The sequence below is a fragment of the Panthera onca genome, chromosome B2 (assembly GCF_046562875.1).
Source record: "Panthera onca isolate mPanOnc1 chromosome B2, mPanOnc1 haplotype 2, whole genome shotgun sequence".
NCBI classification, from domain to species: Eukaryota; Metazoa; Chordata; class Mammalia; order Carnivora; family Felidae; genus Panthera; species Panthera onca.
Genome location: NC_138343.1, coordinates 138,567,420 through 138,589,576, shown reverse-complemented (window position 1 = coordinate 138,589,576; position 22,157 = coordinate 138,567,420). Strand labels below are relative to the sequence as shown.

Here is a 22,157-nt window from a genome sequence, read left to right as displayed (position 1 = left end):
GTATCCATTCACATCTATTATGAATCAACCTCTTGTGTGTTACCTGTTCTCAAGCTTGGCTGTACACTTTAATCACCTGTGGATACCTGGGTCTCACTCTAAAAGATGAAGGGCTATGGGGTATGACAGATGGGTATTGGGAGTTTTAAAATTCTGTAGGTAATTCTAATGTGCAACAAAGTCACAAAAACACTTCACTGCAATCCTAGCTGTGTACCTTTAATCTTTCTCTGCTGGAATGATTAAGTGGATGTTTCTTTCTAATCAACAGTTGAATTTGAAGATGGCGCCTTATCCTTAAGGAAACAATTTGCATGGAGATATAAAAGGGAAAAGGCTGAATTAGAACCTGTTATCATGAAAAACTTAGAATATACTTTATGGGAAAACACTTCCCTTTAAGAAACAAAGCTACACATGGGACATCTTACCTACTTTAAGCTGTACGGTTCACGCGTCCATGAACATTTTCTTTTCCTGAAGACACTTACTTGTAAAACGTTAACAACAGCTGATGTGTTTGTGGAGTTTCAATAAATTTAGGTTAAACCAATGTCATTTTTAAACATGAAGTTTCCAGCTTTTTGATGCTTTTTTAATCTATTACAGGGCAGGCCTACAGCAGGTTTTACTCTATAGCTAATTTTAGTGCCGCCCTAAGAGATGACCATTGCAAGATCTCTACTGAACGAAGGTTTTCAACCAGGTCTCTTTATTACAGTTTATTCGAACTCAAATGTTCTCCACACCAGTGTCAGCTTTAGGAATCGTTCAGCTAACAGACTCCCTGGTAGCATTTTTTCCCTTACATACTCTCACCCTATACACACATAATATTCAACAAGTGTCTCCAGGAGCAATATGTTAGTTTTATTCTATTTCTGTAACAAAATATCACAAGCTTAGTAGCTTAAAACACAAAAATGCATTCTCTTACAGTTCTGGCAGTCTAAAATGTGTCAACAAGCCTGCATTCTTTCTGAAGACTCTAGGGAAGAATTTGCTAGCTTCTACGAGCTGTCTGCATTCCTTGGCTCAATGACTCCAACTTCCATCGTCAAAGCCAACAGTTGAGCATTTACCTATCTTCATCTTTCTCCTTCCCTCTTCACATCACCTTTTCTGACTCTCTTATTTCCTTCCTAAAAGGACCCCTGGATTACACAGAAGGGTCCTTCTGGATAACCCGAGTTAATCTTCTTACCCCAAGATCCTGATTAATCAGATCAGCAAAGTCCCTTTTACCACGTGGATCTGGATCTGGATGTGAGTATCTTTGGAGGACCATTATTCAGCCTACCACAAACCCTTAGGAAATTTCTGGACCTCTTTCACTGAAGAGTTCCCACCTCTTCATTATTCTGTCTACCACATCACAGCTGCTTTAACTTAATCTCCCTGACATATTTTCCATGTTTCCTCTGTTTCAAGGTAGTCTCTACAAATTTTTCCCACAGACAACTTTTTTTTTTTTTAAATCCAAAAAGCAATAATCAATCTCCCTCATCCCAGGAGGAGAGGACATAGATTCCTAGAACATTACTGCTTGTTGATGTTTCATATCCACTGAACTAGTCACAAATACGCTTGTGTTCTAAGAATCAATGGTAGGGAAATACTATCTTAAGTGTTTAAAATGTGCTGGGCCACATGAAATTGAGATTGCTTCAGGGTAAAGAGAGTTTTCAGGTAAAAAAATGAGGGACATATTTTTCACTGTATTTTCTTTCCTCTTTTTTTTTTTTTTAATGTGTATTTTTGAGAGACAGAGAAAGAGAGAGAGCAGGGGAGGGGCAGAGAGAGGGAGACACAGAATCCGAAGCAAGCTCTAGGCTCTGAGCTGTCAACCCGACGCGGGGCTCGAACTGTCAAACTGTGAGATAATGACCTGAGCTGGAGTCGGACCCTTAACCGACTGAGCCACCCAGGTGCCCCTACTTTTCACTGTATTTTCTTATGTACTTTCTGAATCTTCTTACTGTGTTTTACCCATAAACAAACAAACAAACAAACAAAAAAACCCCCCACCATAACAGAAAATAAACTCCATGGTCACTAACTATGTAAATGGTAGCAGCTGTAATATGACAGGTAAAGTGAGGAACTAAATGAAAGAGACTGAATGTAAAAGCCCTATCCTAAAACTGGTGATTCTGAATGTCCTAACAGTAATCACAGGAGGAGGCACAACAGAGATTTTGTGGTCACACCTTTGATGGTATTTCTTTATCAGACAGCACTAAAATGTTTGAATTTGGTTTCTCACCCTGAAGTGACAAACAGAAACTTTTAGAGTTAGGAATATCGACATGATTAAATTAATACCTCACTTTTTGTAATCACGTAAGATTCTGGCAAGATCAGCTTGCTCAAACTGCCAGAACTTAATAAGATGGATGCTGCCTTTAATTATAAGCCTAGATTTCCAGGATGCTCCAGGATAAGTTATACCAATTATTTACCTCATGGCAAAGAATTTATTTGGAAACCTCGAGAAATCAGACAACCAGATCAGTGTTCAGCTGATTCTCTGATGTTAAGAGAATGATAATTTATTCCATTTCATGTACTTTGCCCCTCTGCAGTCTGTTTGTTCACCTTAGAAATCATAACTCACTAGGAATCTTCAGGAAGAATCTGGCACTAATTACTACTCACATGCCCACCAAGTGAACTCTCCCTCAAACTCTCACAATCACCAAATTTGTTATAATTATACATTACAGATTAATACATAAAGGAGGGAAAGTTTGTACAATGGGAATCTCTCCCTCAGAGCTGATCCAGTAAGTTTATAATTAGCATTAAAATTTACATGATTCTTTCAATAATTACTCCCCAGACCTGGTGGTCATACTTGGTTACAACACTATGAATAGAAATCACAGTGTCCAAGTAATAGACAGTAGGCCGAATCCACTTTATATATCATTAAAGTTCTAAATTTTCTAACTTGCGTTAAAAAAAAAAAAAAAGAATTCTCAGTGATATGTTTCAGTAGAACCTGCTCTTCCTTTTCTTTCCTACTCTCTCCTACAAAAACCAAGGATAAAATTATTCATTTACCAAACGACTTTCTGGTTTCTTAAGAAGTCTAAAAATACAGTTAACTTTACCAGTTGATTATTTTCTTAATATTTGTTGAAACCAAAGCTTTGTAAAAGCATGTCACTTACCACTTAATGTTTTAGATCTAATTGGAGGTAATCCCTTCTTCTGTCGTTCTTTCTCCCTTTCTCTTGCTCTCCTTTCACTTGAGTATGAACGTGATGATTTCCTCTTTCTTTCTCTTGAGCGTGAGCGTGATCGCTTTCTGTGTTTACGCTTTCGAGAACCAGATCGCGACCGAGACCTTCGTTTCCTTGGCGATCTACCAAAAAAAAAATCTTATTTTACTTCTAATGACAGTATTATTCTTCTATCAAATTTCTCACTTCTAGGTAAGAACAAAATACACACACACACAAGGATATCTTATATTTAGCTACCTCTTAAAAAATGTTTAAGTATAGTGAAGTAAACAGGCATTTTCTCAAATCTATGTACTGCTCAGGCCCACACTAGTAATAGATGTTTGTTTGCAATGATTCTTACTGAGACCGGGAAGAAAAGAATGAGACTCCACTAAGGGCCTTACTTTCCTTAGTCTCTTCCAACTCATTTTTCAAACAAAAGTTAAGAATAGGGATAAAAATCTGAAGAAATAAAAAGATTCCTTAGGTGAGTGAGATGTTACACTTTTAAAATAAGAGAAGAGAGAATGTTTCCAACAGACCATTAGCTATTCAAGAATTCTGCTTTTAAGTTTTTAACTTCTCAAATTTCAAGGTGCTTGACTTTAGAATATAAGGTGATACTGAAACACTGTTTCTTTTTTTCCTATCAACCATAGCCACTGCACTGCTTCAAAATGTTGAATAAGGAGATATTATTAAGACAAAGTGTCTGCTAAGATTTCAGCTCTAACACTGTCATTGCTTTAGCAAGATTATTCAATGACTGAGATGGGTCTAGAGAAGGGTGAACTGACAGGTTCTCGTTTATAAGAGGTAAATACAAATAACTTCTTGAAACATATAAGAAATGACTGAAAAAGTTGTCAAAGATACTGCCCCTCTTCCAGCATATACTGTTCAGATTCCCAGGGGTATTATTGTGCAAAAAATAGGGTATATTATATTGGAAACTAATGACTTTAAGTTTTAAGACAATATGTAGTAAAAACAATGTACATGTACATGAGAATTAACAGGTTAAGGAATCTTCAACTCAAATCTGAATAAGCATGTACATTAATGAGTCTCAGCTATGTTGAAAAGCCCACAAAAGAAACTCACAAAGAAAAATTATATATTTTACAATTTGATACTATGTTTAATGTTTACAAAGATAATTCTTATAGCTTTATTTTTATGATCATTTTTGGTATTATTATAAGATGAAACAAAATATAAGGATTATAATGGAATTTCTAATACTGTTCCTCTATAGTTTGATTTAACAGTTTTCAGAGGCAATAATATCCTAAGCTGGGTGTCATCATAATATTACTAACTAAAATCAGGTATAATCCAAAATCCCATTCTTATGATATGGCTGCAATTAATGTATATTATTCAAATAAATGGCAACAGATATATCTGATTAAAAAGAGAAAAAAGTATTTTTCTGTTTTTGATATTCTAATTACTTCTTTCTGAGAGAATATAAGATGTCACTCTAAGAAATACATTTCCTTTAATATTGATACAAGGAAATAGAGCCAACTTTTAAAAGTTCACACACAGCTATTCTTAAGTATTATTGTAGAACCTTGAACGAGATCGTGAATGTGTTCTTGATCTTGAGCGAACAGCCACTTTTTTTGCTTCTTGTTCGAAGATCTCCTCTTCCACTCCATCTTGCCCTTCATCTATATCCATGTCCTTGAAAGTCAAAAGAAGGGCAAACAAAATGCCTGATTGAAATTTCAGTATACATTGACAATTCTGCCTTACAAAATATTCACCATAGTAGCATCAATGCCTAATAGTAAAATGGTTAGTGTGGAGCTTAAGTGTGAGAAGTAATACTTAGGACAGTACCATTATTTTACATAAAAATATTTCACATACAATAAAAATTATTACATTTTATAATATTTTTCTCTAATTAATTAAAAAAATTTTTGACCCAGAGAAATGTTTACTTTTTACCTGTTGCTGAATATCTATAGAATCATCCAAATTTGCTTCAGGTTCGAGGAAATGCTGTTGACTGCTCCCTTGTGATGGTGATGCTGAATGTTCTGATCCAAATGTTCCTTCCTGACTATCCTGAGGGGTTGCCTATTGAGAATGGATACAAACACACAAACATTAGGAAAGTACGCATATTATTACAAAAGAATTTAGACATGCACATATCACAATTAAAGTTTTAAAAAGGAGCCCAACACATATAGAAATCCCATGTTAATCAACCTAAAATTACAGTTTTGTAGAAATCCAAGTTTACTTAAGAGCATGGGACATCTCCATAAATGAGTGAAAAGAATATATTAGAATGGAATGGTAAGAGCAAGTAGGTCTTCAAATTTTTAAACTGTGGAAAAATATAAACATTATACTTTCAAAAATAAAGGGATTATATCATGAATGATATATAATGCCACTAAGTTAAATGAATCCAGAATTTCAATGGCAATTAGCATTTTTATAAAATGCTATAAATTAAAATGCTGTAATACTTTTAATATTAAAATATTGTATATTAAGGAACAAAGTCATATATTACATGTATAAAGGCAAAGCAAAGCTCAAATACCATTATCAAATTAACTGATCTTGTAAAACAGTTCCTAACTTGGGCCTTCCTCAACCTCCATCTCTAGAAATTTGCAAAATAATATTAAGAATTACTCTGATATATAAAACATTTCTGAAACTAATAAAAGTTAGGCAATGAAGACTAATTAAAGGAACACTTTAATTTGAACACTTCTTACCCCCCCTTTTTTTGCTGGGACTAGATTTACAGCAACATGATATAGCGACACTGCTTATGTGATATTTATTAGTATGAACCTGATTCAGGAATTACATATACTATGCTGTTAACCAAATATGAGGAAACTAATTATGAAAACGTCTCCCTACATAAACTTTCCTAAAACATCTTCACAGGTGTTGAAGATCAGTAAAAACAGTTCCTGGCAGTACACAAGCTGGGAGTTACTGTAATAATTAACAGAGAAGAGCAACTCAAAAAGTCTGTTCCCTTGCTATAGACTCTGTGATTGTGAACAAGTTACTTGAATTGTGAACTTCAGTCCCATCTATAAGAGGAATACCAGCATAGTGACTACGTTATAAATTTCAAAGTTGCTCAGAGACTAGATCTTAACTATTCCTACCACAAAAAGAAATGATAGTTTTATGACATGACAGAGGTGTCAGCTAATTGGGATACATAAATCTATCAAATCATGATGTTGTAGACCTTAAACTTACATAGTTATATGTCAATTATATCTTAATAATATTTTTTATGTTTATTTATTTTTGAGAGAAAGAGAGACAGAGCATGAGCAGGGGAGGAGCAGAGAGAGAGGGAGACACAGAATCCAAAGCAGGCTCCAGGCTGAGCTGTGAGCACAGAGCCTGATGCAGGGCTTAAACCCACGAAACGCGAGATCTTGACCTGAGCTGAAGTCAGATGCTTAACTAAGTGAGCCAACCAGGCACACCCTGAGTAACGTTTAAAAAAAAAAAAAAAAAAAATCTTACTCTAATGACATTTAATCTGAAAGAAAAAAAAAAAAAAAACATAAAAATTAAGAGCCAAAAAGAGCATTTAAAGAACCGTTCCAAGTCTCTTATTTTACGAAGGAACCGGTTCTATAAGGATAACTAACATTTTTAAGATTGAGAAATAAAGCTGAAGTTGGAATTAGAAGACTTCTGTGAAACACCTACCACATACCACAGTACTGGCCAAAATGTCAGTAAGCAAGCATATTCTTCCAGAACAAATCAAACAAAAACCTTTTAAGCACAGTCCTGGCTTAGGTCTTTACAACAGTATACTAACAATAGAATTTTTCACACAGCAAGGAATAATCAATTCCATCCTGAGTCTTCTATTTGGTCCTGATTCAGTACGCATATTTTCTTCACATCAGATTTTTCTTACTTCTCCATTTATCTTAAGCTTTGTATCCACCCACCCTTGTTTTTCACCCCATTTTTCTATTTAATGCTTAATTCTTGGTATAACCACCAAGATCCACCACAACTAATTTTAGTTTTTGAGTTGCTTTTTTTAGTTTTACCCATTTGGAAAGACTGTGATTTCATGACCTTTATTCTTTCTTAAAGGTCTTGTGAAGAATGAAGAGAAAATTTACATTAAAAATTCAACTAAAATTCATCCTATTATCTTGCAATTAGCAGCATTAAGTCCACTAGATCCTTTTTTATATCTAAGATATATTTTGGGATCTTAGAGGTCTTATATTCCTATATATATTGAAACATTTTGCTATTTCATCATCCTAAGAATTATTCTATTATAATTCATCAATTGTTCCCAATTATTTCAAGAAAGACTAAAATAGGGGCACCTAGGTGGCTCAGTAAGTTAAGTATCTGACTCTTGATTTCGGCTCAACTCATGATCTCACGGTCATGAGATCGACCATGCAGGGCATGGATCCTGCTGAAGATTCTCTCTGCCCTTCGTCCACTCGTGCTCTCTCTTGCTCTTTCTCTCTCAAAAAAAAAAAAAAAAAAGACTAAAATAATACACAAAAGCAAAAGCAAATTAACTGTCAAGAAGGGTAATTCAACAGTGCAATAAAATCATCATCATCCAGTTTTACTGTGTTACTAAAAATACTGTATATTTCAAGGTATAAATAAAAACGGAGACACTATCTCTGTAGTCTGCTTTTAAGCTCTCCTTGGAACACGGTTGAATATTTAGATTTTTCCATTTCTGTACATAATGGCAAAGAGGAGAAAAGTGATAGAGGAACATAGTTCATAATTATTACACAAAATAAAGATGAATACAAAGAAAGAGCAGCATTCTAGATTCCAATGATGATGGTGAAATTTAATATCTAAGTGAAATATGAGACTATGAGTTTTCAGACGACCACATCCTAAATGTACTTCTCAAACTCCAAAACTAATGGCAGAAAAATGTGTCTCTAAGAACAAAACTAGGGTCTTTTCATCTACTTAGTCACATAACTAGAAGAACTTTATCTTGCACCATTGTGCAACAAGCACCTGGACTGTTCTATTTTGCTAAAAGAACGTGTGACACTTTTTTAGGTGTATTTATCTTGAGAGAGAGCAGGGGAGGGGTGAAGAGAGAGAGAGGGAGGGAGAGACAGAATTCCAAGCAGGCTCCCTGATGTCAGTGCAGAACCTGAAGTGGGGCTTAATCCCACAAACCTGAGATCACGACCTCAGCAGAAATCAAGAGTAGGATGCTTAACCTAGTCACCCAGGCGCCCCAAGAACATGGGACATTTGAATTTAATTGGTGGCATTTCAATTACATATATTAAAATTACTCAAGTTTTCTTCCCTATCTCTTTTAGCCTCACTTCTGTAAATTATCTATAAGATGATGCCAAGTATATTTAAAAAGGATCCATTGGACCCAGGTGGCAAATGACTGTTTTTCTGATATACTGGTATACATCTTTAGTATACGTCCTGGTATACATCTCTACTTGCTTCAATGATGTCCTCATGTAAAGCATCAATACTAAAAAAATAGAAGAGGATTAATGGCAGCCAGTAGAGACTTCTTTCGAGGTTGGATTAACACTCATTAAATGTCACATTTTCAGGGATGCCTGGATGGCTCCATGGGTTAAGCGTCCAACTGCTGATTTCGACTCAAGTTATGATCTCATGGTTTGTGGAATCGAGCCCTGTGTTGATCAGCTGTCAGTGTGGAAAGTGCTTGGGATTCTCTCCTTTCTGTCTGTCCCTCCCCTCACTTTTGCAGACCCTCTCTCTCTAGATAAACATTAAAAATAAATAAAAATAAAAACTTAAGTGTCACATTTTAATCAGTTATAGATCCCCATTCCTCCACTTTTTTCTGTATAAGTGACAGGAAAGACTTCATCAAAGGCTTTACTGAAATCCCCATATGCTATGCTATAATCCTACAACCTCAAGACCATGAAATGCAATTTATGTGAGCCAAGACATCAACTCAAGGCTCTTAATACTATCACCCATCTTAGGTTTCATCATGTTCAATTTACTTTGTCCATATATTCTCCTATATAAAAAATTACTGAATCAAAGTAAGTTACATAATGACAGCTCTTCATTAAGTTGTTGAATCTTCCATAATTGTTTTATTCCTAACATTCTTCTAAAAGCCCTTTTTGTTAGTCATACTATTTTCATTGTCAGCATTTCATTTTGAGCTATAGCTGTCCTGACATCTTCTGAATATCCTGATAAAACAATTACCAATATCATGATCTATAACTTACTCAAGACAATAGCAATCATTCCCCTTCTGACATGACTATCACTCCCTTCACAATTCGGTCACTCCCTGGAAGGGCTCTGTTTTCAGTGGTTTTCTCTTGTTAGGGACATGAGATCTCAACCTGCATGCAGGTGTGGTCAGGGCTGCAATGAATGGCGTGGCACCAGCAATCCTACTCTTTTCTCTGAGACATAAAAACTTTTAGGCCGCCAGAATGAGCTCACTGGTGAACAAAATGGTTCCTTTTTCTGCACATGTCACCCTATCTTAAACACACTAAGGCAACTGGTTTGCCAATTACACACTTTATTAAATTGAATGGCTACTCTGTTGATACACTTTCTGATTCTAAATTTGCCATAGGATTTGAACATTATCCACCTGATATATTAGAAAAGTTGCTTTTATTCCACTACTCCCTTTCTTTAACACTCATTTTTGAACAACAGAAGCTTTTAAGAACATCTACTTCTTTCAAAAGGATCTTATTACTGGGATGCCTGGGTGGCTGAGTTGGTTGAGTGTTGGACTTCGGGCTCAGGTCATGTTCTTGCGGTTTGTGAGTTCGAGCCCTGCATCAGGCTCTGTACTGACAGCTCAGAGCCTGGAGACTGCTTTGGATTCTGTGTCTCCCTCTCTCTGCCCCTCCCCTGTTCACGCTCTCTCCCCCCAAAATAAACAAACATTAAAAAAAAAAATGTAAAAAAAGGATATTACTGTATCCTTTAAATCTGTGGAGGAAAACAAATAAATAAAATTGTGGAGATAATGTATAGGATAATTAAGAGACCAGAGTTCTGTTTTTCTTTAGTTGGTGAGATTCTTCAGACAGAATAGCCCTCTCTCAAGTTTCTAGTAATTTTCACTTCAATAATTTGGGTGCTAATTTTAAAAGTACTACCTTCATTTTACTGCTTCTGTTAAACCTCCTAAAATGAAACTAGATCTAAGACAATCAAAACTGTCACATTTATAGCTGGACAAATCTGTTGTTTGGATAAACTTTTCCTTCACTATTATCCCGTCTCTTTGACAGCTCTGTGATTTTTTATTATATCACTGACAACCTGTTTTTTTCCATTGATTTACAACTTGTGCTTTTCTTTAAACAACATCCAAATGTTCTGCATTGTACTCTACCTTTAAGTCTCTGAATGCTCAGGGAGACCTATCTGCCTGACATAAAATACTGCAGAATTCCATTCTCATAACTCCAGGTGTAAGTTCCAACCTAGCAAATACCATTAATGTACATTTTATGTTTACTGTTTGCATGAAAAAGACAAGTTCAGATCCCAGCAGTGTCTCAAATGTTTGCCATACCTTTAATCTAAAATAACTCTTCCCTTTGGGGCACCTGGTGGTTTAGTCAGTTAAGCATCCAACTTCGGCTCAGGTCATGATCTCACAGTTCACGGGTTCGAGCCCTGCGTTGAGCACTGTGCTGACACCTCAGAGCCTGGAGCCTGCTTCAGATTCTGTGTCTTCCTCTCTCTGCCCCTGCCCTGCTCGTGCTTAGTCTCCCTCTCAAAAATATATAAACATTAAAAAAAAATTTTTTTTTAAGGAACTCTTTTGTCTTCATTTCTACTATCCTTCACTTGCACCTCTACCATCACAGGAACTAGAATTCTTCCCTGTGTTCATACAGATGTATGTGCTCCATTAGATAAGAGAATACTTGAGGCCAGATGCTTTTTTGTTCATCTCATATATATCATTTGTCTAACAATGTATCACTCGTATTTTAAAAATGTTTATACTATTATTTTAGTGCCAAAAAGTTTTAATTCTTTTTTAATGTTTGTTTATTTCTGAGACAGAGACAGAGCATGAGTGGGGGAGGGGCAGAGAGAGAGGGAGGCACAGAATCTGAAGCAGGCTCCAGGCTCCAAGCTCCAAGCTGTCAGCACAGAGCGCGACGCTGGGCTCGAACTCACAAACCGTGAGATCATGACCTGAGCCGAAGTTGGTCACTCAACCGACTGAGCTACCCAGGCGCCCCCAAAACGTTTAGATACTAGGAAAAAGTGTGATTGGGTGGTGGGGGGGGGGGGGGGGGGTAGGGATTTGAAAACAGTCTTATTTAAACAGTTTATATCTGTATTTCTCATATAGAGCAAAAATAGGCTTTGTAATGGATTAACCCTGCCTTTGCCACTTTATCAATTCTAAGATACGATTCTTCTTCATATATTATCCCTGTAATTTACAGGATTCTTGTAACTCCATGGGATGTTGTACTTTTGAAGTGATTAAAAATTCTTAGCCATACATAAAATAATGATGCATCTTAGGACTAATGATATATGATATTAGATGTATATTTTTGCAATGGATGTTTCATTTCACTAAGGTACAACTTTCTGTACTGTACAATGGGCATCAAAAATCTATCTCACAGCATTAAATGTTATCATGCCTCACAAACCTCCTGCCACACGATAATAGCCTAATTAAAAATAGCAATCTATTTTGCCATCATCACCATCAACAGAAGCAAAATCATCATGACCTTGTTTGGGAATTGAGCGGAGAGGAAAGCATGTGAAGTTTCAAGTTGTAATACGAGAACACCACCTCGAGTGTACCGAGCACATGCATATATCCAGAACACATTCTGGTAACAAAAAATATAAAGGTTCTGAAAAGGCTGATCTTGTAATAAAGTTGAAGAAAAACCACCATCCTTGAGAAACAACATTTTACAGAATACAGGCAGCAATAACTCTAAAGACCACAAGATGGAGATATAAACCTTTTGAGGCTGTTGCTGTTCCAGGAGCTGCTGTCTGAGATGTTCAAGGTTTTGCTGCTGTAGTTGTTCTGCTATCTGATGAAAAATTGAATTGTTCACAGATTCTGAAACATGAGAACTAGAAGAAAAAAATAAATGGAAATACATTTTAAAAGCCAGTAAAGATAATATGAAAATAAGTGAATATTCAACTCCCCCAATGCCAATTAAATGAAACATACTCTACTATAATGTTTACTTTTGAAATATTAAGAGAAAATGGAATACCTCAGAACATTAATATGTTAAAATAGAAAGATCCTCTCCAATAGTCTTTCAATAGATGGATAACATGTTAAAGATACTCTGATGGAAGATCTGTTATTATGGTCTCAAGCTATTAAATGCATATAAATTAGTATTTTTTACATTAGAGCATTTTAAGAAAATCTCAATGAAAACACATAAAAACAGTTAAAAGTATTTAAACATCGTCACTTTAACTCCTTCTCTAACTATAAGATAGCGGGAGAAATGGTCTATCAATCAGTACATGTGAAATCTACAATTGTAATTGACCATAAACTTTATAAAACTAATCTGCTTTCTTTAGAAAAGCATTCAAATTATTAGGTATGTTAACAGAAACAGTATTTAGGTAAGAGGAAATAATAATTTAACTATACTCTGGGAAATTCACACCTGGAATACACCTGGAATTCTGGGTGCCACAAGGTAAGACATGAACAAAAAAGAGGGCATCCCAAAAGGGGCAATCAGGATGGTGAGAAGTCTTGAAACAGTTGAAAAAAAGTGTACTTCATCTGGAGCAAATAAACCTAAGGGGAAGAATGATACCTAACTTCAAATATTGAAAGGCTATGTCTCAAAAGATAATGGAGCAAATTTGTTTCCTTGCTTCAGAATGCCAAACGGATCAGTGTGTGTTAAGTAAATCATACAAGACTCAGTAACAAGAAATTATTTAACTTCTCATCATATAAGGCATAAAAATAAAACATTACAAAACACCTTATCAGAACCATTAAAGGAGATTCTTACATTGTTCAGGACACTGATCTAACATGATCTTAAATATTTCTCCTCTAACTTTATAATTCACAATCTAAAACATTAGTTTTTAATTTTTCAAGTAGAATATCTTTACCAAAAGGATATATTTGTATTTTTATGTATATAAATGTTTTTTAAAAATGTTATCCCAATATATAAAATTAATAACCTCTGCTCAAAACAAGATTCCCAGAGGTGTTCTCCCCATTCATCACCCCTCCTCCAAACCCCCAACTTCTACACCCCCACTCTCCAACATCCTCTTCCCCACTGGTCTTTTCTCAAACCCACAAGAACCTAGGGCTGCACAGAACTGTTTGAGAAAAATAAAAAACACTAATCTAAATAAAAATATACAATCCATATCTTTAAAAAAAAAAATGAAGTCCCTACAGTCCTAATCCTTACTCCTGCTTAGTCAGAAACACTCCCAGAATCTGGCAGACTTCCTAGAAGTAGTCATTGACATTAGAAGCAAGCTTCTTTCCTATTATTTAAAATATTCTTACAACTGAATTAAATAACATAAAGCCTAATACAGACAGAAAATATCACAACTAGATTTATCAACATCTATCAATTTCCCTGTAAAGAATTTTGATATATCCCAAATATTTGCAAAGATCTGAGAGTCCAAATAATAGAGGGAGGCAACAAGACAACAACCCCACCATCTTTCTGTAGTGTGAGTGCTCAACAACCTGAAATTATATCCCAACTTATTCACAGTACACTTGGTGGTTCAGGAGGCAATGTCCCATCCAATGTTTATCGCAGTAATGGGAAAAGTTTATAGTTATAAAGAAAGAATTCTTACAGTTGAGAAGCTGAAATTTCCTTTTTGGGTTCTTCACTATGCTCAGAATCTTCCCCAAAATCAAACCTATCCATCAACTTCTAAGTGGCGGGGAGGCGGGGGGAGGAAAAAAAAAAGAGAAAGACAAATTAAAAAGTGCTTCACATGAAAATATGTTACTAATGCTATTCTGAATGTCAGTAACATCCCATTAATTTACCTGTACCATTTAATACAAAAATGTTTTATATAATCTTATGTTATGCTATAACAAAGCATTTAACTGAGTGGATCTTTATTTTAAAGTACTCTGACATACACTGCCTTATGTAATAAAACAAATCACAACACACGGAATAAATACTGATGCTTTATAAAAGACTGGGATTAAAATATTTAAGTGGCTTCCCAATGAGAATAAAGCTTGATTGAAAAACATCTGCAACTATAATCAATGGATTTATTCCTAGTACATTTCTCTTCTTAGGATGCTCTATTATCTTTTACATGACCGATTTAAAGGTTTTTTTATGTGGTTTAGCTATTTATTTTCAGACTAAGGTGCTAGCTAAAAAAGTCTAATAACAAAACAAATCAACATTTGTTTTCCTTAAAAAATACAGCAGCAGAAGCACAAATAATATGGGTAATACTTCCAAGGTATCTTAATAGTCCCATAATTAACAAGACTATTGAGGCTAACACACAATAAATTACACATGAATGATTTTCAACTTTAAAACCACTATTCTTTATAGTCAGGCCTCAATTTATCATAATATTACAGCATATTGACAACTTGTAGAGAAGTGCTCCTTTGAATTTCCACATTTTGAACAATTATAATTTTAGCAAGTTAAAATTTTACAACATAGAACATGAAAATTAGTGTATTTGTAACATCCATAAAAGAAATTCAAAAATTCAGAAAATTATCATTTGCCTCAACGGTGAAAAAACAATTTTACCAACTAGTTAACTTCAGTGAAAAGAGAATATTCTAAATGTTTTAAGTGGAGTTCTTTCGGAAGCCTAAACTTTTTGTAAAATTCATAATGTCTTATACGGTCCAATGCATATTATAATAGTTCTATAATAAAACGTAGTCTACAGACTTAGAATCCACACGATAGCATATACAATGGAACACTTCCTACAGAACAGATCTGATAACGTAATCTCTACCTTGTTGAAAGACACCCCCTGTTCTAAGGGGTTCAGGGTGTTGGCCGCTGCAGCTGCCGCCGTCAGCTGGGCCGTGAGAGCTTGCAACTGCACAACCAGCCCAGCATCCAGGGCCTGCAGGATAGAAGGCTGAGGCTTCTGCTGCTGGAGCTGTAAAGTTTGTATCAACTGCTGAAGCTGGAAGGGAAAAAAGGAAAAGTCATTACGAACACATGCTGAGTTTTATTTGCAAGAATACCCACCTAAAACTTTCAGTCAATAAAATTCTACATCCTACAGTCTTTGGAAAAATAAAAATTTATATGAACTCAAAACAACAATTAAAAAAAAAAAAGATTTAAAAAAAATCCTTAATAGGTCTTCTGTGCTTCTGGGAAGTCTTGAACTTTAAGCCTAATAAAGTGGTCATATCATAACAGGTAAAGAACTCGTCAGACACAGACTGATTTTTTTTTTTTCATTAAGCTTTTCATTCCTTCTTCAATAAACTCCTTCATCTCTGTAAAAGAACAAGTGACAACTGCTTCTGCTATCTTTCAGATTTCTCATCAGATAACACATCTCCTGAAAGCAGAAAAAGTAAGAAATCTGTCCCCTGGAGCAGTCTCGAAGTAAGGAAATTAAAGGTGAATAGTGCCAACAACTATTGAAAGCAAATCCCTGTTCCTCCTATTCACTCATCCTTTGAAAAAGCAGAAACAACAGTTAAGGTCCTGAAGATATTTCATAGTTAGATAAACCCTACGTACATCTTACAAGTAATTAATACTTTCCTAATCAAGATCTAAACCTGGGTTGAATCTGAAAATTATCACTTCAGAATAGAAACAATGAATGTGTACTGTTTAAGTGAAGATCAATTTACAGTGGGAGAAGGTACAAAAGCCTTCCAAGACGAAAGTAAGTAATTTCAGGCCTATCTAAAAACAGCAACATAAGAAACAATCTAGAGTCATCTGGCTATCAAATAAACAACTACTATGAGCTACTAATGGGAGAGCAAAGAAAGTAATACAAAAATATATGACAGCTGAGTTACTGCTCCAGAACACACAGGACGGAGGGAGGGAGGGGGAAGGAGGATGAAAGGTAGTGAGAGGAGGAAGGGTGGGGCGGGGGCAGGGAGGGGGGGAGTGAAGGGGGTTAATATCATATTTTCTGGTTTACACATCTCTTTTGACATCCCCATTTTTCCACACAGCACTGTTACTGTTTCAGTCAGGTTCAAAGCACCGCAGCACCCTACTTTTCCCTCTACTCAGACTTCATATTCTACCGATTACTGTGTCTTCTTAACTTTCTTTGTACTATTTCATCTGGAAATTCTTTGTACTATTTCTTCTGGAAAAATCACTTCTCCTGCCAAAATTATTTATTTGAATAGGTGTCTTTTAAATGAGAACATTTTCTTTATGAATTATTTTCAAAATATCATTATCACAAAATAAAATAATTTGATAATTTTATCTAATACCCAATTCAGTTTCCCCATTCGTTTTTACACGTTTAAAACTCTAGAATAGTCCCTTTTTTCTCAGACTGTCCTTTTAGAGTCTACTACTCTATTTTCACATATTCATTACTTCCTTTCCTTTATCGCTGTTACCAATACTTGCTATCTCTAGGCTTCTTTCCCCCCTCATCCATTAAAGTACCATTCAGATCAAGTGACTTCAACATAAAAATCTGTGGCAATTCCACACTGCTAAGCCCTTTCTTTTTCAGCCTACCATTTCTGTCTTTTGAAACCCATGTCCCACATTTAGGTCTACCATTTCAGATTTGTCATCGTTAACTTATATACACAGGCCATCTGATCCTCCAGACGTCTCAACTCTAAAAGATCTTTTGTGTACCCAGCATTGTTATGCTCTATACACTCACTATTCACTCATTCTACAACAAGGTACTGACCATCTGCTACCTAAATACTGGAGATACATGAGTGAACAAAACAACAAAAAACTCCTCGTCCTTCTGTATGTATGTCCTTCATACATTCCAGTGGGAAGAGACAGAGAATGAACAAAATAAGTAAATTATATAATGTAATACAAGATAGATTATATAATGTAATAGAAAAGGGGCGCCTGGGTGGCTCAGTCAGTTAGGCATCCGGCTCTTGATTTCAGTTCAGGTCATAATCTCCTGGTTTGTGGGATCGAGTCCCGTACTGGTCTCTGCACTGACAGTGTGGAGCCTGCCTGGGATTCTTTCTCTCCATGCCCACCCCCTGCTTGCACACATGCTCTCTCTCAAAATAAGTTAAAATAAACTTTAAAAAAAAAAAAAAAAAGAAAGAAAGAAGGCAAGCAGGTGATAGGAAAAAGAAGTATGGGGGTGAAAGAATGTGCAGTTAAGAATGTGCAGTTTTAAATCACTTTTTAAAAGACTTAGTGAGGTGACATTTAAACAAAAACTTACGGGTGGCTGAAATCTTATGAATATCTGGAAAAAGAGTTTGGGGGATTTTATTGCACAGATCATAATAAATTTGGTTTTTAAAGGACAGGTTAAAAAAAAAAAAAAAAGGAGATGCTAAGAATGAGCTATCTTCAAATCCTACCATGACTAGTTCCATTTCAAAGTCTCATTTCAAATGCCACTCCTCAAAAACACCTTCTCTTGGCTACCCTCCCTAACTCTGACCCCTTCTCCAAAACCTAGTCCCTCTAAAAATTCACTCTTTTCACTTATGTGTCACTATCTAAATAAAGCTTTATACTTAAGAAAGACATCTTTCCCAAGACAGAAGACCTCCCTGTCTTGTCAGCGGAGTAACAACAGCATCTAATAATGCTTGGCAAAAACTAGGTGCTAAATCAATATTTTAGCGTAAAATGCATTTTTTATAGAACAGCACATATAACGATGTTTTACTAAATTTAAAACAAAGGCAAGCTACCGAGTACTAGTGTGATCTCATTTTTACAAAATAAGAGAACACGTATTATTTAGGTGGTACATTATGAAAATGAGCTCTAAATCACTGTTCATGTAACAAAAAAAATGCTCACCTGTTGGCCTTGAGGACTTTGTAAGATCTGAGCTACAGCGGCAAGTGTATCTGTATTTGTTATCTGAGATACCCATGGATCGGGCAGACCCTGGACAACATTGGCTGGAGTAACAGGTGTCACAGGCGTTCCTTTTAAAAAAGACATACCCACCCAAACAAATATGTAAAGTAAATAAATAAGACTTGGAAAGGCAGAGAGATTTGCTTTGTCACTTTTATAAAATATATACAAACTTAAATAAATGTTTTTATTTTATTGTATAATTACAGAATTAGGTAGGTTGAAAAAAAAATACCAAAAGGATCTGTCCATACTTGTCCTCATTAACTAAGTTACTACTTTAAAGGAGCCTACGATGCTTAGAAGTCATTAAAAATCTTACTATAGAAGAAGATTCAATGACAGGAGGAAATATTCAAAATATAATTTTTAAAAATATAAAACAGTATGTATAATATAAAGCTATTTTTGTTTAAAATGGATGTATATGAGGACACCTTGGTGGCTCAGTTAAAATGTCCAACTCTTGGTTTCGGCTCAGGTCATGATCTCATAGACCATATTGGGCTCTGTGCTGACAGCACAGAGCCTGCTTGAGATTCTCTCTCTCCCTCTCTCTCTTTGCTCCTCCCCTGGTTGCTCTAAGTAAATAAACTTAAAAAAAAAAAAACAAACAAGGATGTATAGGTGTATAGACACAGACATACACAACAAAAACTAAATATAAACCAAATGTTAATACTTAAATTATTATAAATTTTAAATGTCATTTAAATATACTTCAAAAAACAGGATTTTCAGATTATTACGAAAGTATTCTTGGCTCCATTAAATAATTTTTTCAGGGTTCCTTATAAATAGTAAGTTCCCCTACTAGACTGTGAATATTGAGGTGATTTACATGCAAGTTTAAAAGACTACAGGCAGCCTAAACCAGGAAAAAAACCTAAGTGACAAACCAATTTCCCAACATTCATTATATTTGTTACTAGGGATTTAAAACATTTTTAGAAAAGAATTACACACAAATATATAATCTGAGTTTATTTTTCCTTCAAATTACATTTCCTTTCAGTTATCTAATGCTAGATAAATTCTCCTGCACTGTCAAACAGTTATTTTACGTATGAATAATCACCTGAAAAACAGGAGTAGAATATTCAGAGAACAAATCTCTAAGGAAGGAACATACCTGGGGTGTTGCTCATAGCAGCAGTAGTACTGGCCAAAACAGGTGTGACAACCGGGGGAGGAATCCCTGCTGCCATATCCAGAAGAGGCTGAATAATCTCACTCTTAAACACATTATTTTTCTGCCATAAGTTTAATACTCTCACTATTTTACTCTAGAGGTAAAAAGAAAAATGACATTTTAATTTTTTGCTTTCAGAGCCTTAGCACAGTCATTTCAGAGACTATTTGAGCAGCGGATGGGAAGGACGGATTCAAATACTTCTATAGTCCTTTCCACCTCTGAAATCATGTTTCTGTAATTTTGCATCTGCTTAACACACTTGGAAAAAAAGGTTCATCTGGATAGATATACGAGACAAATGAAAGCTACATTTAGCGAAAGGCAAGAATGGCAACTAGGTTCCAGCTTCTATGTGAGGTCTGAGGAGATCGCTGGTTAGGGCTGGCTGGAGACTGCGTTCAGGCTGCTGAGGTGATCAGGATTCATCTCAGCACCAAAGCTGTATTTACAGGTCATTTTAACTTTATTTTTTAAACAAATAACGAACTTCAGGACAAAGTCCTTATCTTACATGACTTTTTAAAAATTTAATAGTGCAATCAACCTATCAGAAGAGATTACTAAATTTCCAAATCAGCATCCAAAATAAGTAAAATTCTAACATCTTTGGACACACATAAACTTTTTTATTCTCTGTCAGGTTCCAAAGCCTTCTTTTTATGTGGTATGGAATATTTATTCACTCAGACTGGCAGGCAGCAGTGTGGTTTCTGGCACTGGTGAAACTCCACCATAACAAAATAAATGCAGTTATTTTCTATCAACTGCTTGGCAGACCCACGTTTCATAGACACTTAATAGGTGCATATCAGCTCAGGTCAAATATCAAAACACTGAATTAGTTTTGTGTGCAAATAAATAAGCTTTTAGTGTATTTCCAAAAGCTTATTATAGCCAGTTTAACACCAACCAACTGCTTCAATAAGTTAAAAATTAGCAAAATCATCTACATCTCTCCACTTTCAGAAGATTCTAAGAATCTCAGAACATGGATAGTGTAATAACTAAATATTCAAATTCAAAATTACTTAAAGGGTAACAAAATCATAAATTAAGATAATCCAGAGTCTCATTAAGACCAAAAGGTAATGTAATGACTTAAAAAAAAAAAAAAAAAAGCATACCTTGTCATCCCCAGGGCAACGATATAAATTCTGGAAAGTACTAATGATGTTATTACTAAATCTGGGTGCAAACACATCCTTTTCTTGACCAAACTGATGTCGAGATTGTCGTACAATAGAGTCAATAACATAAAGTCCAGGTACCTTGTATTCTGGTTTACACTGATAGAAAAAAGAAGAGTAAGAAGGGAAGGAATAATGAGAAGGAAGGTAACCTTCATTATAAATCCTATACAAGTACAGAAACAATGCTTATGTAGACATAACGAATATTCAGACACTGACTATTCCACGCCATCTGTCTCTAGAATAGCATCTTAAACAATCTACTTTGGCTACTCCAGACACCCAGTTCAACTGCCAATCACCTAAGTTCTGTAATAGTACTGCATAACTAGCTTGGATGACAAATAAAAGAATAAATAAGGCACTGTTACAAGAAAATTTTTTTTCTTTAATGATTTTGAAAAGCCACAAGGAAGGAAGCAGCAAATTTAGGAAAGAGCTCTAGAAAAAAGCATGGCCAACATGTATTAAACTTCATCTGAAATGTGTAACAAAGGGGTTTCTGTACTAAGGAAGGAACAAATAACAAGACAAACTATAACACTGTATATACACCGACCCTAAAGTCTCAAAAGTTTTCTCAACTACCACACCTGTAAGAAAGATAAGAAACTACCATTGTGATTACAAGAATCTATCCTATAAAAATATTTTTAAGCTACTCCACTGATAAATGTTTCTCAACATTCTTATCCACCACCCAAATTGAGGAATATAATATAAGCCTCCTACTTTCTTGCCAGAAGCTTTTCTAGCCTATCTGGTCAAGTGAGCACAATGAAGACTCCTTTTACTATTAAGCTTACTGCTCCTGGTTTGTCCCTATATCCAGAAGCATAAGAAAACCTGCTTCTCAAGCATATGTTACTTAACATGGAATCATGGCTGCAAGGTTCAACTTTCGGGTGTAATTAGGTAAGTCACCTAAAGTAACTTCCTGGCAATCATATATGGCACTAAAGTACAATTACATTCTTGAAAAATCCTTGGAAACTCAAGTACCTCAATCCACCCCCAACACACACGCACGCGCACACGCACACGCACACACACATTTCTAATGGCATTATCAATGGAGGCAATGAGCGATTCCATTCTGCAAAAAGACAAGATGATGCTTCATTTGTTCCTTCAAATACTCTTTTTTTTTTAAGTTTATTGATTTTGAGAGAGACACTGTGAGTAGGGGAGGGGCAAGAGGGAGGGAGAGAGGGAGGGAGAGAGAGAGAGAGAGAGAGAATATCCCAAGCAGGCTCCACACCATCAGTGCACAGCCCAAGAGCTGGACGCTTAACCGACTGAGCCACCCAGGCACCCCCTTTCAAATACTCTTCAAGAACATTATCCTTAAAGTCTTATTTACTCAAGAAAATGAGGAGTCCTTTAGCAC

General features: G+C 35.5%; 1 protein-coding gene across 1 annotated transcript in view; it reads right to left on the bottom strand.

Moving 5' to 3' along the window:
• The window catches only part of SCAF8 (SR-related CTD associated factor 8), a 96,583-nt gene that overhangs the window by 24,213 nt on the left and 50,213 nt on the right, over nt 1–22,157 (bottom strand). The window contains 9 exon segments of the mRNA XM_078447503.2: nt 3,177–3,370; nt 4,813–4,925; nt 5,196–5,327; nt 12,269–12,386; nt 14,139–14,218; nt 15,303–15,479; nt 18,320–18,450; nt 19,515–19,668; nt 20,702–20,863. Coding sequence (XP_078303629.2) covers nt 3,177–3,370; nt 4,813–4,925; nt 5,196–5,327; nt 12,269–12,386; nt 14,139–14,218; nt 15,303–15,479; nt 18,320–18,450; nt 19,515–19,668; nt 20,702–20,863 — 1,261 coding nt within the window.